Consider the following 19,949-nt stretch of genomic DNA (forward strand, 5'->3'; position numbering starts at 1 on the left):
TATGGTGCTTCTCCAAGGGTCAGTGCCTGGATATACTTTTCATCATAATGCACTTACTACATACTGGGCAAGGCTTGACAGATGGTATTTGTTTTACCCTCAACAATTTGCAGATTTTAGCCCTCATCTCCTTATAGATTTCTCATTGGGCTTGTCAGATCATGCCCCATTGTGGATGAATTTGCAGCTTGGCATGCCTCTGGATGATTTTCCACCCCTCTCCAGTAGATTATTGCATGTTAATCAGGCTTATTTCCGACATCACTATTTCCAGCAAATGATCAGACTTGCAATTCATCCCTTGCCTTTGCATGCCCAGGAGGACATGAATTATGCTTGGGACAGCTTTGTCTCTCGTATGCAGAATGTCATTAGGAAGTATGGCAACTGGCATATGACTGAATGGAGGAATGAGGTTAAATGGGCAAAAAGGACAGCACAACAATTGACTGAATTTTCTCAGTTAAGGCCTCTCTCTGATTCAGAAAAGGATTCCCTTTCACATGCTCAGTTTAAATTGACTGTTAATGATAAAAGGAAATTGCACAAATGGCAGATTAGGGCAAGAATGAAGCCCCTCATGGATAAGAGCTGCTCATCAAAAGCCTTTTTTCAGGGCTTGCATGCTACTCGAAAGAAAAACTCATGCCTAAGGGTAAGGAAGCTAGATGGCTCTTCGACGCACTCTTTCTCTGATCTCCAAGATGAATGCCAGAATTATTTCCAGAAATTATTCTCCGCTCCTAGTTCCCCATCAAATCAAATGACTGAGGCTAGGACTGAATTTCTCCAATATGTTTCTGGAATAGTGGAAATAGATGAAGCTCTTACCTTGGAGAGACCTTTTACTGACACAGAACTTGATAATGCATTGTTCCACCTCAGCAAATACAAGTCTCCTGGCTGGGATGGCCTTACGGTGGAATTTTATATTTCTTTTTGGGATGATTTGAAAGAAGTCCTCTTGCAAATGATCAATGTTGCCTGGCAAGAAAATCAGTTGCCGCACTCTTGGAAGCATGGCATAGTCAAACTTGTGCCCAAAAAACATCTGTGTGACCATATGTCAGATTGGAGGCCTATTACTTTGATGCCTGTAGTTTACAAACTCATTACCAAAATGATTGTGCATAGGCTTCACAGGATACTGGATGCGGGACTTCATCTTCATCAGTATGGGTTTGTGCGGCGAAGACAAATCCGTGACAATATATCCAATGCCTTGACTGCAATTGAATATGCCAAGTATTCGCATCAAGATGTGCTTATATTGCAGGTGGATATTGCTAAGGCATTTGACAGTGTTCAATGGGATTTTATCTCTCAAATCATGACCAAGTTGGGCTTTGGTCCCAAGATGGCAAATGCAGTTTACTGGCTTTATTCTGGCTCTACTTCTCAGTGCATTCTTGGGGGTCATCTGTCTCGGTCATGGACATTGGGTCGATCAGTTAGACAGGGCTGTCCTCTTAGTGCTCTCTTATATGCCATTGCGACCCATCCCCTTTTAATGTATCTTGATCATCTTACAAACACAGGACAGATGACTGGTCTTAAAATCCCTGGAGCTGCATCTTTTTTGGCACAAGCATATGCTGATGATTCCTTCTTTATGCCACAGAATTCTTCCCGGGAAGTTCAAATGCTTATGACCACTCTTTCATTGTATGGCTTGGCAGCGGGATTGCATGTCAATTTTGACAAATCTAAATTACTTCCCCTGAAACAATGTGACTGGCATTCTATTCTTTGGCCGGGTCAGGTGGTGCATTCCAAAGATGTAGTCAGGCATTTGGGATATCCCATAGGATGGCATATCACCAGGAAGCAGTAGCTAAAATGGATCTTCCAAAGACTTCAACATAAACTGGAATACTGGAAGATTTCTACTTGGCCTCTTCATGTCAGGCTCAGAATAGTACAGTCCATTGTAATGTCCTATGTCCAGTTCTATTTGCCTTTGTTGCATTGGTCCTCCAGGGATATTTCAGCCTTTATGTCTCAAGCTATGGAGATGTTATGGAGGACAAAAACTGCTGTGAAAGCATTGAGACTGATGAAGATGGAAATGGTGTGCTCTCCTAGGATGCATGGTGGACTTAATGTCCTCAATATAAGATATCATGTACTTGCAAGGAAGGCGACTATGCTGCATACTTTTTTCCGCCAACAATAGCCATGGACTTGTATGCTAGCATCCATGTGTGTCAACATGAGGACTTGTGCTTATGGTCATTGGATTACTGATCATTGGGAGGTTGTCATTGAGAGATTTGTAGGGAAGATACCTGGCTGTCTGTTCTCTACTGATACTTGACTGGAAACAAGTTCTTTCTAAGGTCAAATGGGCTCCTGATAATTGCTCGGGGATAAACTCAATGAGGAAAGAAAGTATTCATTAGAGTGCCATCTTTGACTTTCCACTCGCTTTACAGGAACCTGTTCGTGCATACAATCTCATGAAATTGGGAATTAGATACATACATGATGTGGTAGATGATCAGGGCTATGTCTTATCTTTTCCTCAGGCCACTGGTTCCTATGCATTGGGAATGCATCATAGGTCTATATGAAAGAAAATTGCTGATTTATTACATCCTTTTCTACCTGTTCCTCCTGTGGCTGACACAGACAAGCTTACGGATTGGCAATTGCAACCCTCTGCTACATGCACTCATCCTGTTCCTCTTCCCGTCTTAACCTCCATCAAAGCTTACAGGCTTCTTCAGCCTGCTCCATGGATTCAGCAACATTCTAATTCTCTGTGGCATATAAGGATGCCCCTCTCATGGTGGCGGAAGAATCTCGGGATGTTATGGAAGTGTAAAATGCCATTGAAACAAAGACTTTTTCTTTGGAGATGTATGATAGGCACATAGTGAGGGGGGGGGTACGCTATGGAGGTGAGTAGAGTACAGTGAGGGGATACAATATCATGTGGGACGGGGGGGTACACTATGGAGGTGCCTCCATCTCATAATATGTGCCGCATCGAACGCTGGCGGATCTCCTCAATATCCTCTGTGGTCAGCACCCTGACCGGGTGTCGTGCATGTCTCGCAAGAATAATCCGAATCCGTCGCTGCAACCTCCGTCTTTGCTGGGATGCCCTCCTCCGTAGTCGTGGGCGTCTGGATCATCCAAGCTCAATCGCACGATCAACCAGTGTACTGCTGGTGTGGGCGGTATCCATGTCCTGCTGCTGCTGTGGTCCATCTGGCACAGTGATGGCTGGACTAAAGAAGTCTGTAATGTGCCTCTGAGTCTGGCTCTCTGTGCGCCTAAGCAGGCTATCTCTATATCTCCGCAGCTCAAGCAAGAACAATCCCAAACACCTCTGGTCCTAGTACCCCATGACTCTGGAAAGTGGTCCAAAACCCTCTCTGAACAAACAGTGGAAACGACCACGTATCTCATAGTATGCAGTACAGTGGCATATATAATGCAGCTCTGTCTCTGGCTCCCCATGGCATACTCGGCATATCCTGGCCTCAGCTGGTATACCTCTATATTGGCCAATCTCAATCTCAAGCTGGTGTGAGGATGTGCGAATCTGACCAATAGCACATCGTACTGCATGAGACAAGTGTACATCCATGTAACTGGGTCTGATCACAAAACCATCTGCTGTGAGGTGAAGAAAATGCTCTCTGTAGAAAGCCATCTTCGTGCCCAGCTCCTCAGTCGGCTGTATCCATGTCCTCCTAATGTCCAGTTGAACTAAATCTTGACGGATGAGTCTGGTAATCTCTGTCTGTGTGAGAGTGAGAGAGGGTGCCTCCAGAGAATACTGGAAGGGAGGCAATCTGTCCATGCTAAAACCATGTACCTGGAACCAAGATGTCATCTGTCCATACCAACAAGCCGTGTCTCCTTGTAAAGCTAACTGTCGGGAGGACTCAAGGGCGAGGCGTGCATATCTGTCTCGGGGGAGATCCCACAAGCCATGTATGTAGGAGACTGATCTCGTAAGAGCCTCAATCACCAGAGGGGCAGCCACTAGCTCTGCTCGAATAATCTCATGAGGTACCACGGCCTTGGCTCTAATAATCCTAGCAATCATAGATACCAAAGGCCTCTCCATACCTCTCCACCCGCCTGCGTTGTGATGGCCCACTGAAGGTCCCCATATCTGCACTCCATAAAGCATAGCTGATGTCACTAGAGTGTCAAAAAGCCAAAGTTTCATTCGAGGTTCCTGAAACTGAACCTGCGAACACATCCTCTCCAAACCACCCAGGGCTGCATGTGCTCTAGTCAATCTAGTCTCTGCTGCTCTCCTCATCGAAAACACTGGCCCAGTGAATACTACCCCAAGATATGTATATGCATCTGTATACTCCACAATCTCCTGCCCATATGTAAATGTGGGAGCTGATCGCGTAACCCACTGTGGCGTGGTGTTAAACACCATAACCTTGGTTTTGCCAAGGTTGACAGACAATCCACTATCATGTGCAAACTCATGTAAAGCATCCAGATGACGCTGCATACCCTCAGGGGAGTCAGAGATCAACACAATATCATCAGCATATAACAATAGTGGGATCCATGTACCTGCAAGCTGGGCTCCTCTGTCCCCCAATCTCTCAATGTAGTCAGAAGCCTCATCCACATACATACCAAACAATGAAGGAGATAACGGGCAACCTTGCTTCACTCCTATAGTGGAGTGAACCAAAGTAGAGACCCCCTCTGGGGTGCGTACCTGTCCTGCAACTGATGTATATAAAGCCATAATCCCCCATATGAGCTCTGTGGGTTTAGGGTTTAAGAGAGAGAGAGAGAGAGAGAGAGAGAGAGAGAGAGAGAGAGATTGATGTATATTTTAATTGACATAGGAAAGCTAAGGTGTACCATGTTGGAGTGCATCCTAGTGCACGAGATGTCCCTTTTGTTGAAAGTTTAAGAGCTACCGGAGCTGAGCTTGTGAGCATCGAAACATATACACATTCAGAAGTTATATTAACACGTTCAGAGCTGAAGTAGGTATCTACGTTGAGAAATATCAAGAGGTGCTTTGCTGGGAAGTCTGAAATTTTTGTTGGTATGTTATTGTAAGGGAACTATTTGACTAGGTATGTAGTTATTGACAAGTTATTGGTTATGCTTTCTAAACGCGAAAAAGCAGCGCAGATTATTTGTAATGCTTTTCAACCTCTTCTTATTGCAGGGCTTTGGTAACATCAGCCCATGTGTTCTCACCCAATGAGAAAGAAGCAATCTCACTTGTTGGTCCTGGCACACCTTCAGAAATTATTGGCCGGCTTGTTGAGCTTGGTGCAGAGGTAGAGTCTTTGCAAGATCCTGGCACATAGACTCAAGTAATCTCTCACAAAATGCCTGGACCACTGTTTGAAAACACTGGTGTAACTTGTCTTCATGCTGATGTGGCACTTCCTTTATGTTTTACATGAAAATTTTGGAACCAGCCTTGCATATGCCAGATGTTTAGATAATGCAGAAATTTGATTTTACAATTGACATTGATCATTCGTGTGCAGATAGTAACTTTAAGAAGGGGACATTATGGCTGCATTGTTCACAGGTAAGGACAGAGCTGTACTCTACCAGTTCTTTTTCTGAACTTTGTTGAGTCATGGTTGCATGCTTTGAACTGTAGTGGTCTTTGGTTTTCATGTGTAATAATTGCTGAGCTGATGGTGCTCCTTACAATTAGTGCCCTCGTTAGCTTGTCAACTTCACACCTACAGCATGTGCCTCTTGCTCGCTGCTTTCACTTCTCTTAGACATCTTGCACCCCTACATTCTCCCCCTCTTTACTTTCCATGTATAAATTTGAAGTCATTCTGGGAAGGTCGTGGAAGCACCCCCTTGACTTATTGTGAAGGTACCATAAGTACAAGCTGTGAGGGGGAGGATGGAAGAGATTGGGGTGGTAAAGCACAATACGTCCAAGAGAGATGGCAGCAGAACGGGAGAGTAGGCAAATGCTGTCCATGGAGAATCGACAACCTTGAAGGGTGCAAAACGCAAGGAGAAGGCAGTGGAATGGCTGGGCAGCAGCAGACTAGAAAGATTGGGGGAGATGCAATCAACATGAAAGGGTGGGAGAGGAGAGTGCAACACACAAGAGGATCGTGGCAATGAACAAAGGGCTAGGAGCCAGAGAAGTGGCGACAAGGGGTAGAGCCAAGGGGAAGCTGCATGCCAGAGGCGCAAGCTTCAGCAGGAGAGAAAGAAAGAAAGAAAGTTGTGCTTCAAAAAACCCAAGGGTCTATGAGACCAAAATGATGCGTACATAAGAAAAAGCAACAGTAAGGTAAAACTGAAAACCGAAGACTCTGAGATTATACAAGATGAAAAGTCTAGATCCTACTATGCCAGGTATAGGGTACAATAAGTGATGGGATATTGAAGAGCTGAATAAAAACAGTCAATCGACCTTGTATGCCGGGCAAGGGATGTCCATCATGTTAGAATTGTGCATCTAAGTGTTTTGGGGCTTTACTATTTATCTGGGATTTTACTGGATTTTCTCCTATTTATTTGTCCAGGGCCAGTCGGCTAGTTTCCTCCTACGCTATATAAGGAGTTCCCCATTATTCACTCTTTCATCCACTTCCCTTGCACATAGTTCAACATTTAGTTGCTGGCCATTGCCATTGTAAAGCTTTACTAATTATAAAAGGTGATCTTGTCCAGCTCTCTCAATCTCCTTTGTACTCTCATATGTTTATTGTTTATGCTTGTTGAAAGCATGGATCGAGCTCTTCTAAACAACTTTCTAATAACAAGACATTTACCTAATCATAAACTAATCCTACAACTAATGACAACACTAATCTAAGGTGGATAAAAATGAACAAGACTCATTGTGATGAGCGTGTACTAATTAAGTTTAGACTCAAGTTCAGTTAGGTTACATGATGGAAACATGTACTCATAAAAAGACTTGAGATGTTGTGCTTGTATTCCAATGCTTGAAAAGTTCTCTTTTTATATGAGGAGAATACAACTTGGCCTTTCTCTTGCATGTGGGATAATTCTCACTAGGTGTATGGCTTCTCACACTCACTCCATATTTTCCTTGTGCTCTTTGGTACCACATTTCTCAACACCCTCCCTTGGTGCCAAATCTTTGGGCTACTCAAGGTGTTCTGCTCTTCAGAGGCAGGTTTTGAAGTGTTTTGGCTGCGTTTTCTTCTTCAGCATCTATTGGTGGTGCGTTTCTTGCTCGTGGTGCTGCTAGACAAGTGGCTCTTCACTGTCTTCTTCCTCCACGAGTCCCTACCCTTCCGGTAGGGGGTTCCCGGTGGATCTTGGACTATTTTGCTGTTGTCCTACCTCTTTCTCTCTACGGTTTGATAGGGGGCTGATTGTTCTTGGTGGCTCGCTTCGTTGGTAAGCACTTGAGAGAAGTGTTTGTGTCACATGCACTCTGCACTCAGTGCATGGTGACAAGATGGCTCATCATTAGCAGTGCAACATCTGTACATTATTAGAACCCAGTAGGATGATATTTGTCATATGCCGTGACCCCATTGTATATCCTCAGTTCAGGATGAAGGGAGATGAGAATTAGGGTTTCATGTGGGAGACATACACAGAGAGGAAGGGAGAGAGAGAGAGAGAGAGAGACATGTGGGGATAAGTCAACTCAGTGTTATGAGTGTGTGACTCCCCTATCACACATGTATATTTGCACTAGTACACATAGTGCACTTAGTATATTAAAAGTACTAAGTGTACTATGTACTATAACTTATGGGCTAGTACACACTATAAGGGTGGGCATAATGCCTTTACCCCAACAACCTCCCACTTAAAGGCAAAGTGCCCTTAAATGAAGGAAAAGAAAAATCAGCATGTACATGATAATATACAAGGCCATATCAAGGCTGAAACTGGCCTCATCCAATGCCCATCAAGTGTCTGCAATGAGCAAACCGCTCCGGAGGCAAACTCTTTGTCAACAGATTAGCCGGGTTGTCATCCGTATGAATCTTAACAAGCTGAATTTGCTTGTTCTCTATCACCTCTCTGATGAAGTGATACTTCACATCCACATGCTTCGTCTTTGCATGAAAGACAGGGTTCTTTGCCAACTGGATGGCACTCTGACTGTCACAATGCAACAATGGAATATCCCCTGTATAACCCAAATCTACCACTAACCGAGATAGCCATAATGTCTCCTTGCAAGCCTCTGTGGCTGCAATATACTCGGCCTCTGTAGTAGATAATGCAGTGCACTTCTGCATCCTGGATATCCATGACACAGCACCTCCTGTGAATGTAAACGCATAACCGGTAGTAGACTTCCGGTTATCTGGATGACCGGCATGATCCGAATCCGTGTAACCATGCACTAATGCATCCTGTTTGCCAAAACAAATGCACATATCCTGTGTGCCCTTCAGGTATCTCATGACACCTTTCACTGCTTCCCAATGCTTCTTGCCAGGTTTGGCCATGTATCTAGAAACCACTCCCACTGCAAATGCAATGTCCGGCCTGGTAGCAACTATGGCATACATGAGACTGCCACAAGCTGAAGCATACGGAATCTTGGCCATATCAGCCCTGTCTCTATCCGACTGTGGGCTGTCCATAGCACTGAGTTTCACATATGGAGGCAAAGGAGTACTAGTCTTCTTCCCCCCGTCCATATTGAACCTCTGCAAAACTTTGCCAATGTATTCCTTCTGAGACAAATACAGCACATTCTGATTTCTGTCCCGAAGTATCCGCATATCCAAAATGTGATTTGCATCACCCAGATCCTTCATATCAAAGGTTTGATGCAGCCTCTTCTTCAAGGCATCCATCTCTTTACGAGATTTCCCGGCAATCAACATATCATCAACATACAAGATGAGGATCAATAGACTGCCATCCAAAGCTTTCTTGGTGTATAAGCAGTGATCTATGTCACTCCTCCTGAAATCCTGGGATTTCATGAATGTATCAAATTTATGATACCATTCCCTTGGTGCCTGCTTGAGCCCATAAAGACTCTTTTTCAGCTTGCATACAAGCTTCTCCTTTCCATTCACTGCATAATCCTCTGGCTGTTGCATATATATCTCCTCATGGAGATCACCGTGAAGAAAAGCAGTCTTCACATCCATCTGAATCAAATCCAGATCATCATGAGCAACCAAAGCTAATACAGCTCTAAGTGTGGTCATTTTGACCACTGGAGAGAAGATCTTATCATACTCCACACCATATTCCTGCTTGAAGCCCTTAGCCACTAACCTGGCTTTGTATCTTGGCTTTGCATCTGGTGCAACTTTGAGCCTGTAAACCCACTTGCATGGCAAAACCTTCTTGCCTGTAGGCAAACGCACCAACTTCCATGTTCCATTTTTCTGCAGAGAATCTATCTCTGACGTCATGGCACGCTCCCAAAGAGCCTTGTCTGCCCTCTGTAAAGCCTCCTTATAACATGAGGGCTCCCCACAGTCAGTGAGCATCAAGTAGTCAACCCCTGGAACAAACCTGTCAGGGGCTCTGGAGGGTCTTGTGGACCTCCGTACCCAATGACCATCATTTGCAGGTTGCTGTCCAGCCTGCATATCACCTATTGGTGGCTCCTGTTCCATGCCATATGGTTGAAAGAGCATGCCCGGTATCTCCTCTAACTGTGGGATATCCATAAGGATATCTTCTGCCATCTCTGGCTGTCCATTTGGACCATTTTCAGCACCATTTAAGGGCTGGTTTTGCTGTTGTAATGGCTGATTTACAGCCCTTGGTTGTTGTCCATGATGTCCATCATCATCAAAGATGACTCTGCCAGGCTCCTGTTGCCTTGCAGGCTCCTTATACATGCATGTTTCATAAAAAATGACATCATTGCTGCGTATAATCTTTCTATTCACTGGATCCCAAAGTCTATATCCCATTTCACCTCTGTCACTATATCCTAGGAATATGCATTTGTGAGACTTAGGATCAAGTTTGGTGCGCATTTCCCTGCATATGTGCACGTACGCAACGCAACCAAACACTCTCAAGTGCTTGTAGGACGGAGGCTTCCCTGTCCATACTTCTTCTGGCACTTTCCCACCAAGCCTCGTGTTAGGTGACCTGTTTATAAGATGAACGGCTGTCATAACAGCTTCAGCCCAAAAACCATGAGGTAACGCAGCATGTGACAACATAGAACGGACCTTCTCCTGAATGGTCTTGTTCATCCTCTCTGCTGTCCCGTTTTGTGGAGGATCATAAGGAGTAGAGAGCTCCCTCTTGATGCCTTTAGCATCACAAAAGTCCTGAAACTGTTTGGACATACACTCTCCACCATTGTCGGAACGCAAAGCTTCAGTGTTTTGCTAGTTTGATTCTCAACAAGAGCAACAAACTTCTCAAACATTGAGAATGTATCACTCTTTAAACGAAGAGGATAAACCCACACCTTGCGTGTGGCATCATCAATAAAGGACACAAAATATTTTGCCCCTCCCAAAGAAAGCTGAGGCATCTCACATACATGTGTATGCACAAGCTCTAACTGAGCATCTTTCTGTCCAAGAGCTTTCTTGTGGGGGCACTGGAGTTGCCTGCCATATATACAATGCTCACAAAACTGAAAACTTGAAAACTTTAGAGAAGGCAAGTAACCAAAACGAGACAATTGCTCCATTCCTTTGACACTCATGTGTCCCAACCGGCTATGCCACATAGAGATTTCCGGCAGCTCGGTTGCATTTACATTAACATGGTGACAAACACCAGCATGCATGAAGTAAAGAGTGTCCACCTTAGAGCCTCTAGCAACAACCAGTGAGCCCTTACTAATCTTCCACTTTCCACGACCAAATGTGGTAACATAATCAGCATCATCAAGCTGTCCAGTAGAAAGCAGGTTCTTCTTGATCTCAGGCATCATGCCTGACATCATGGAGCATAAGCTGTGAGCCATCTGAAAACACAAGCCTCACATCACCTCTGCCAAGAATCTTGCATGCATGGTTGTCACCCAAATAAACTACTTCTTCATTGCCAGCAGTATACCTGACAAACAAGTCTCTGCAACCTGTGACATGAAAGGAGGCACCTGAATCAATGATCCATGAGTGCATACCATGACCATCTCCTGCAAGAAGTGAATGGGCATCAAGTGAAGACGTGAATAGGACTTCATCCTCACTGTCACTTGCATGTGACACATTGACTTCTTCAATCTTGACTCCACTTTTGCCCTTTGGCTTTGCATCTTTGGTTTCATCTTTGTCTTTGTCTTTTCCTTTGCCCTTTTCCTTTTGATCATTCTTCCATTTGTAGCATTGCTTTTTGATATGTCCCTTCTTGCCACAATAATGGCATTCCAAGTCCTTTTTGGAGCGGGACTTGCTCCTTCCCCGTTCTTGGCTTTTACCCCTTTGCTGGGATCTCCCACGTGCATTCATTGCATTGGACTTTCCAACAGAGTTGTTCTTCCTGTTCATCTCCTCTTGAAGGAGAGCACCCTCAACATCTGCATATGACAGCATAGGATTTGAATTGCTAGTGGCTGTCCTGAATGTGTCCCAACTCTTTGGCAAAGTGCATAAGAGAAAGGTGGCTTTGAACTCATCGTCCATTGCCAACTTTTGATTGATTACCTGGCTGACAACACCATTAAACTCATTTAGATGGGCTGTCATAGACGCCCCTTCCTTCATTTGAAGACCTATGAGTTTCTTCAACCAATACACTTTGCTTGAGGCACTTTGCTGGGCATACAAGTCCTGCAATCTCTGCCACATTCCCCAAGCTGTCTTCTCTTCACGAATGCTGAAAAGTAAAGAGTCTGACACAGACAACATGATAGTGGATCTTGCCAGCTCATCCATATCTTCCCATTCTTCAGCAGTAAGAGAAGCGGGCATTACACCCCTTTCTTTGATGGGCTTGTGCTGCTTCTTCTGGAGCAAAACATTACAGCACTGGGTTTGCCAAATGTCATAATTATGTGAGCCTTCAAGCTTCTTGATATGAAGCAATGAAGAGATCTCACCTGTGGTTGCCATAGCAATATGCAACCTGTCACAGTTAATGCCTGACTCCCTGCAAGATGTGCAAACACTGCACCAAAGCACACAAAGTGCTCACAATTGTTCTCTCAAGCTTTATCTCCCACTGCGGAAGCACAAATGCAACTCTACTCCCACTGTATGTGATGAAATCACCAAAATCTGGTTACTGCAGATTTAGGACAGCACCTTAAATGTGCTCTGTTCCCCTTCCAAAGTATTGTACAACAGTACCAAGTGCTCACCAATGATGTACCACATCTGTACCGGCAAGTACAGCAGCTGAAAATGAGTCTTTTCTTCACTCAAATCAATGTACAGCCATGCCAAAACTTGTATAAAGTTGTACCAAATCTGTACCAACAAGTACAGCAGCAATAAATGCTCTCTTGGCTGTCCAAATGAGTGAAAATCAGACTTTTACAGTCCCCACCACTGCATACAACAGTCCCGAACAGAAATTGGGCAAAAGCCCCTTGACTGCAAGTGGATTTCTGAGGATTCAAGGCATAAAAGTCTTGCCTGCTGCTTTGCCAAGCTCAACAAGCATAAAATCTTAAAAAGCCCCTTGATTCAAGATCAATTTTTGATCATACATGGTACATTAGCGCACATGAAGGCATCCAAAATCTTTGCAATGCTTCCCCCTGGCCACATATGCATCCAATACATAAAAGCCCCTTGATTTACAGGCACATTGAGTGCTTGACAGGCATCAACACATTGCCCAAAGCATCAAATGCCAGTGCTTGCATGCAAAACAACCCAATCGGCACAAAAGCCCTTTGATTTGCACTGCAATTTTGGCCCGAATGTGAGATTGCTTACATCATACAGCATGTATGAATGCCCAATTGCACAATTACATCAAAAGCCCCAAGTTTTGACATCCAATTTCCTGCAAATTGACTCTGAATGTGACCAATGTCACCCAATTTTGCCAATTTTGCTCAAAATTTGAGCAATTTGGCACCTTTTCCTGCTCAATTGATGATTGTACCTGCTCAATTGCAAATCCCAAAAAAAAATTGAAGCATGTACCTCTGAAATTTCTGATTAATGTTGCAGAAAGGGAGGAGTCGTGCTGATGATGCTACTGCTGTGCAGGTGAAGGACTCCTCAGGCGTACTGCAGAAGACTGAGCCAATGGGGGGCTCCTGTTTGCAACGGCTGTGGAGAGAGGTGGTCGAGATGCCACTTCACGGTCAAGCTTGGGCTGGTCGAAGGCGTGGGCCCTGTTTGGGCAGGCGAGGGACCAGATGGCGCTGGTAAACACCTACGCCTCCTTCGCTCGCACCGCTTGTCGCCTCTGTGCGAAGAGAAAAACGAAGAAAAGGTGCCGACTGAATGTTGCCGCCGCCTTCGCCTAGTGGTGGCGGGTTGTGCTCGCCCAGCGATGACACACATGCGCACCTGACACGCCTGAACTAGCTAGCCTTGTTTGTTGCCACCGCCTCTTAGTGTCTTGCAGCGCCCAACACGACAGCAAGCTCTCCTCTGCTCGTGCCAAGCTCAAGGCTCCATAGCCGAGCTTCTTCTTCGCGATGAAGACGACTCCGCACACCCGCACACACACGGACACAAACGTGGCTCTGATACCAGTTGAAGGGAGATGAGAATTAGGGTTTCATGTGGGAGACATACACAGAGAGGAAGGGAGAGAGAGAGAGAGACATGTGGGGATAAGTCAACTCAATGTTATGAGTGTGTGACTCCCCTATCACACATGTATATTTGCACTAGTACACATAGTGCACTTAGTACATTAAAAGTACTAAGTGTACTATGTACTATAACTTATGGGCTAGTACACACTATAAGGGTGGGCATAATGCCTTTACCCCAACACAGGATAAGTCAGGCACGAGCTACGCAGGTCATTCCTCAGCCTTAGCAGGTCAGTCAATCAGTCAAGTCCCTTGATCCACTTGGAGAGAATCATTCATGCATGTAGAGTTGGTAGAACCCTTAGTGTTTGCATCAGAAAGCACTCTGCATTTTGCATAATATGCATTCATATGCCTGTGCATCACTTAGAACATCATAGAAGCCTTAGGAAATTTACTAGGATTTATCTAGTATTTTTTTAATATTTTATGATATTTTATTAGCATTTAATGTCATTTATAAACATAAAGTTTATTAAATTATGACCAGCCAACTTGACCAACCCCTATCTAGTATAAATAGGCTTGCATAGGGCTTAGTTCTTCATTCAGTCTTCAGAAGCTAGGTGCCCTTCATCCTCAGCCTTAGGAGCATCCACGCCTGGAGCCCTAGACTAACCCACCTTCTTGGAGCTTTTGCGTTTGCTTCTCCAGCCTGGAGATCTTGCGTTTTTGCTTCCATCAGCCCCTGCGGTTCAACGCAGCAGTCCAGTACACTGCCCAACAGTTCAGTAGTACCTGCAGATCATAGGTGCATGCATTCAGCACCTTTTCAGGCCCCAATTCAGCAAGTATCTCTGTGTTTCTGCACATATCAGAGCCGGCAGGTGTTCAGTCCAGACCAGCCTTGCGTTTCAGTTCTGCAGCAGTCCTACAGCAGTCCTCCGCCTTTGTGCATCATCCATACATGCTTCAGTCATCTGGTGAAGGTAACACAGCATTCATAAGCATTTTCAGGATATTTACATAGCTTAGAACAGTCCACTACAGTCCCTTCTCAGCCTCTGGTGTGCAGCCCTTCCTCATGCCCTTGGGAAGAGTGCATAGGCTCGAGATCAGTTCATTGAGGTGTTTCTACAGCCGTGTACAGTTTAGCCAAGCTTCCGATCCTCCGAGATCTTGCGTTTGGCTTATCTACAGTCCACAATCATTCTCTCTAAAGTAATAAAGCAAATACTATCTTGGTAACGGAATAGGGGGCTCTTCAGTGGCTAATGTGGCCCTTGGGACCCAATCTGGTGTACAGTTCTCATATCTCTCTCTCATATCTCTTTAAAGTTTGAAGTATTAAAGTGGATTGCTAAACTCACGAAACTCAGAAAGCAGAAGTCGGTGTGAGCATTTGTGTGATAGGATCCTCCAATACGAAGACCTCCGCCTCATATTATAGTTTGAGGGCTGAGATTTGTTCTTTGCTGCTGTGGATATGGCTCCCCCCTTAACGGCTTGTTTTTTCCTGAAAACAATTCCATGCAGTCTTTTCTCATGAAGGCCAAGGTTATCCATGACCAGTTATTGGCTATGGGTGCTACTTTGTCCTCTTCTCAGTTGGCTGCTCTTATCCTCACCAAGCTTCCTCCGGACTATGATGTTATTTCTCGATCTTTGCGGTGCCAGGTCACAGCCACTCAGTTGGATTTTGATGATCTTTGCTCCCTACTTTTGGAGGAGGAGTTCGTTCTCATCTCACAGGGTAAATTGAAGGTGTCAGTCAATAGTTCTGACCAGGCACTTTCCTCAGTTCAGAAGAAAGGTCGGAGTCGCTGTTTCTCTTGCGGGAAAAGAGGACATCTGTCCAAGGATTGTTTGTCCAAGAAGAAGGACAAGACCAAGGGCAAGGCTTCATCTCAGAGAAAAGGCAAAGACACAACATAGGATAGTGATACAGATTCTAGTACCACTTCTAGGGCTCCCAGGGCGCTTCCGGCTCAAGAGACCCCAGATGGTGTGCTTCTCTAGTACACATGCAGTTTTTCTCCATGTGCTTCCAGCCAGAAGAGGCTTGTGGGCGGAAGAGCGGACTGATTACAACTCCACCTACTGGTGCATGGGGACCGTGATTCAGAGTTCCAAGCATTAGACATATGGCAGGACATGGTTATCTTTGGTACAACAGAGATTATGAACTCGATCTGTTCCAAGTTCATTGTTCGAGGCTTTTGGGACGTGATGTGTTCCGTCCACTGTAGGGGATTATGGGTGCGGTGTGTCCAGCAGCTCATCATCTATTTTTGAAGCTCACTGCACACTTGTGTAGGAATTTGTGGCCAATCAAAGTTCCTTGCTATTCGTGGTGGCATCTTGTTTCAAGGAAACATGTTGGTGTATGCTCTCTCCGAGGTGATTCCAGTACTCACGGTGCTGGAGGGTCCATGGTTACATCTTCATCAACTTATCTTCTTCCGACTCTTGCACACTATGAGTTGCAGAAGGGGTGTTAGAATTGTGCATCTCAGTGTTTTGGGGCTTTACTATTTATCTGGGATTTTAGTGGATTTTGTCCTATTTATTTGTCCAGGCCAGCCCTAGAGGCAGTCGGCCAGTTTCCTCTTGCACTATATAAGGAGTCCCCCATTATTCACTCTTTCATCCACTTCCCTTGCACATAGTTCAACATTCAGTTACTGGCCATTGCCATTGTAAAGCTTTATTGCTGTTATAAAAGGTGATCTTGTCCAACTCTCTCAATCTCCTTTGCACTCTCTCATATGTTTACTGCTTATGCTTGCGCGTGTGCTATCTCCTTCACATCATGGGTGATACAAGAAGGCTAGAGATGTTGGTAGTTTGTTGTGAGGATGAGGCTGCTTGATGGTAGGCTAGGATCTCTTGAATCCGGGGCTGATGAGCTCGGGGTGGTCGGGGTCCAACGGGACAACGACGTCTAACTCTCTGGAGTGTGCGTGCTTGATTTGATGTGACTCCCATGGGACTTCAGAGAGAAAGAAAGAAAGTTATATTAAACATCTTCAAGAGACCCAATGATTCTATGAGACCAAAAGTGATACAATAGTGTCCATGTAATCTCATCATGGTACAAAAGAAAACAGACACTAGAGCTATGAGTTGGGAATGTCAAATCCGCCGAGCCATATCATACAAAATGGGATCATCATCATCTTACAACCTATGGAGCTAACCCCCTAGTAGGGGGAGGGGGCCATCAAGGATGTCAAGCATGGGGATAGCTTGTAGAAGGCTTTGGTGCGGGGGAAGGTGGCTGTGTGCCTCTCCAAGATCTCCTCTAGCTAGGGCTGATGTCTATGTAGCTGGCAATGTCCAAGGAGTTTGGGATGTCGGGCTCATTGAAGTGCCGTGGCCCGATCTAGAGTCGCACCAAAGTGGGGTTGGTCGGGCACTGGAGAATGTGTGGCTCGATGAGGCTGTGGTCCATGGCTGGTGTAGCGTCCTCTCATGGTCAGAAGAACTGAGTAATGGTCACTGGTGGATGTCTCCGACGAGGTCTCGACTCTAATCAGTGAGTCTCTATGGCGATAAAGCTCTAGTGAAGCTCTAGTAGGAAGAGGCCCAGGCACCGCTGATCTGGATAATCCATGATCTTGGATAAGGGTCCAAATCCCTCTCTGAAGAGACAGTGGAACCTCCCTCAGATCTCATAATATATTGTGCACCTGCATATGAAATGCTCCTCTAACTCGACCTCCCTCTGGCATATAGTGCATATCCTATCCTCATGAGGTATCTACATAGCTCTCCCTGTCTCTATCCACAGGTGGTGCGATGACACCCGCAGTTGGTCCACTGCAATCCTCATGGCATGTGACATGTATATGTCAAGACATCTGGCCCTCAGTATGAAACCATCCTTTGTAAGCCTCCTGAAAGTATCCATGTAGTACTGCCATTTGTGTGAGAGTGGCTCATGTGTTGTGATCTTGGTATCCTGGATGTATAGTCCCAATAAATCATATCTGATCAGCCGGTTCCTGTCATCCTCAGACAGCGTGATTAATGGGGAATCCGGGTCATGCTACTGGAGTTGGTAGGAGGCGATCCATCGTGATTCCTTGCCTCGTGAACCAAGTGCATACTCGGCTATACCATGACTCGTGCCCATCTGTTGCTAGCTGTTGGGAGGACTGTAGGGTGAGCCCTGAGAGTCTTCAGGGGGCCATGGCACTGATCTTGTGAATGTATGTGTGTCTGGAAGAGTACCTCTACTAGCATGGGTGCTGCAACAAACTTTTCAAGAAAGGCTTTGCGGAAATCCACAAAGCAGCAATACACTTGTCGGTGTCGTGCTCCTTTATGATGGCTCGGAGGGTGAAGATGCGATCCAAAGTGGAGAGTTGACCTGCAGAAGCTTGCCCAGCCTGATGCTCTGTGCCCGTCTCTTTGCTAGTGTGTTGAGCTCCATCTCAAGTAGTGACCCATAAAGTTTGACTAGTGTGTGGCCAATCATAATAGTCTTGTAATTATTGGGGTCCATGGGCTCTCTGGATTTATGGATGGGTGTGATGGTATGGGCTGTCCAAGTGGGTGGGAAGCCTTCCAAAAGAGTCCGGTTGAACATATGGGCCTAGAGGGGTGCCAGAGTTTCTCTCGTATGGGAGGTGTGCTCTGCCAAGAGGCCCTCGTGTTCCTGTGATCTACCATTTTTGAGTCTCTAGATGGATCGGGCCACCATGGCGGGTGTGAAAAAGGTGGATGTGATGGTGGAATGGGTGGCTGATCTTGTACCTTGTATAGGGATCATGCATGTGTGCCATATGGATGGAGATGTGATGGGTGTGGGTGGGTGTTTCTCCTGGATTTTCTCGTTATAGTTCACACCTTTGAGAGATTGGTATTGGGGTCTACATATGTTAGATGTCGGTAGAGATGGTTGGAGTAAGTTGAGTCCCCATCATGGTGGAAGTGAATCTGGGTGTAGTGGGACATGGGTGGTGGTGGTGAGGATGGTCGGGAAAAGGTGAGGTTGAAGGAGAGATATGCATGGTCAGCTCCAAGGGGGTGGATGGGAATGGTGAAGGCATGTATGATGTGACTGCAGGCAGAGATACCATCATGTAAGCCACTGCACTCGAGCCTCCGCCATGTGGGAAGCATGTGAGCTCTCCGGAAGAAGGCCAACGGGACATTTCGTTGAAGATGGCTAAGCCATATGTGATCCCCAGCCGGAGAAACTCTCCCTGATGTTGTAATGTTCCCTCTATCCTATGATGCCTCGTGAATGCCAATCGCCTCCAAGTCTCTCCTGCATGGTTGGCTCCTCCTGGTCATAGACAGACTCTTGCTCGCTCTTAGTCCTGGTGTTGAAGTCCCCTAAAAGGAGAACTTCACCCAAGCGTGAGAACTTAATAATTTCTGCATTGATTGGTCAAAACTGCTCTCCCTCCTCCAGAATAGCATATGAGGACTTGCTAGGTCGGAAGTAACAGACTGCAATTTGTATACATCTCTCCACTGTGGCTTGTAACATCACCCACATAATGCGTGCCTCTGTGTCCTTGTGGACTATGGTGATCATGGGCTGTAGCTGTGTCCTGAATGCTATCGCCAGGCCTATGTACCCCACTGCATGTGCGTGTCTCCTCTCAGTAGGCGGATGCCCACTCAGCCAAAAATGCATGGTGGGCCTCCAGGCTTTGGTGGGTCTCTGTGAAGAAGATGGTGTCCCTCTTTGTAAAAACTTCCCCAATGTCTGACCGTAGTGTCCCATTGCAGTTCCAAACTACTAGCTCCAAGTGTGTGGTCCCATAGAACCTGTGCCCCTATTTGGGACATTGCTCTGTGACGATGACTCGCCCCTTGGGCCTTTATACTGCCAAATTGCCTGCCTTGTGGGCCTCGTGCACCTTAGGCATGTTCACATGTTTGTGCTCTACCTGGCTTTTCGTAGGATCCTCCCCTAGGTGTGTCTTCTCCCCTCGGAGAACTGTCCGTGTATGCACTAAGTCCTCTCGGCTCGCAAGGTCTGGGAATTCCAAGATGAGGGGGCGCTCCCATGAGGTGTCCCATCCCACACTTCATGTGTCCACATAAGGGGTCCCTTCCACTTTGAGTTTCTTGCATAGGGCTAGAGCGTCGAGGGAATCCCCCTCCTTAAGTCCTGTCACTCTCACATGAAGAACGAGGACCTAAAGGAATGGTTGCGCATAGCGCAGACACAACAGACTGTGGAACAGAGGAGCACCGGGCAGATGAATGGTTGCGTGCAATGTAGACATAGCAGAGCGCAGATTAGAGGAGTGTCGGGCAGAGGAATGGCCACGCGCAGCGCAGACACAATAGAGGGTGGAATAGAGGAGCGCCTGTGCGCAGTGGTCACGCA

General features: G+C 45.8%; 1 protein-coding gene across 5 annotated transcripts in view; it reads left to right on the top strand.

The window, feature by feature from the left end:
• Positions 1-19,949, top strand: part of LOC147626623 (uncharacterized protein C16C9.01c-like) — a 129,943-nt gene that overhangs the window by 86,239 nt on the left and 23,755 nt on the right. For 2 of the 5 annotated variants that reach the window (XM_086816679.1, XM_086816680.1), the window contains exons 6-8: positions 4,847-4,985; positions 5,174-5,288; positions 5,505-5,548. In XM_086816679.1, the coding sequence (XP_086672805.1) occupies positions 4,847-4,985; positions 5,174-5,288; positions 5,505-5,548 (298 nt within the window). Of the gene's footprint in view, positions 1-4,841; positions 4,986-5,173; positions 5,289-5,504; positions 5,549-5,680; positions 6,047-19,949 lie in introns of those variants that run through there. The other 3 variants (XM_086816682.1, XM_086816678.1, XM_086816681.1) reach the window with 3 other exon arrangements.

This window comes from Cibotium barometz, chromosome 22, assembly GCF_041138505.1.
Source record: "Cibotium barometz isolate CiBa-2024 chromosome 22, ASM4113850v1, whole genome shotgun sequence".
Classification (NCBI taxonomy): domain Eukaryota; kingdom Viridiplantae; phylum Streptophyta; class Polypodiopsida; order Cyatheales; family Cibotiaceae; genus Cibotium; species Cibotium barometz.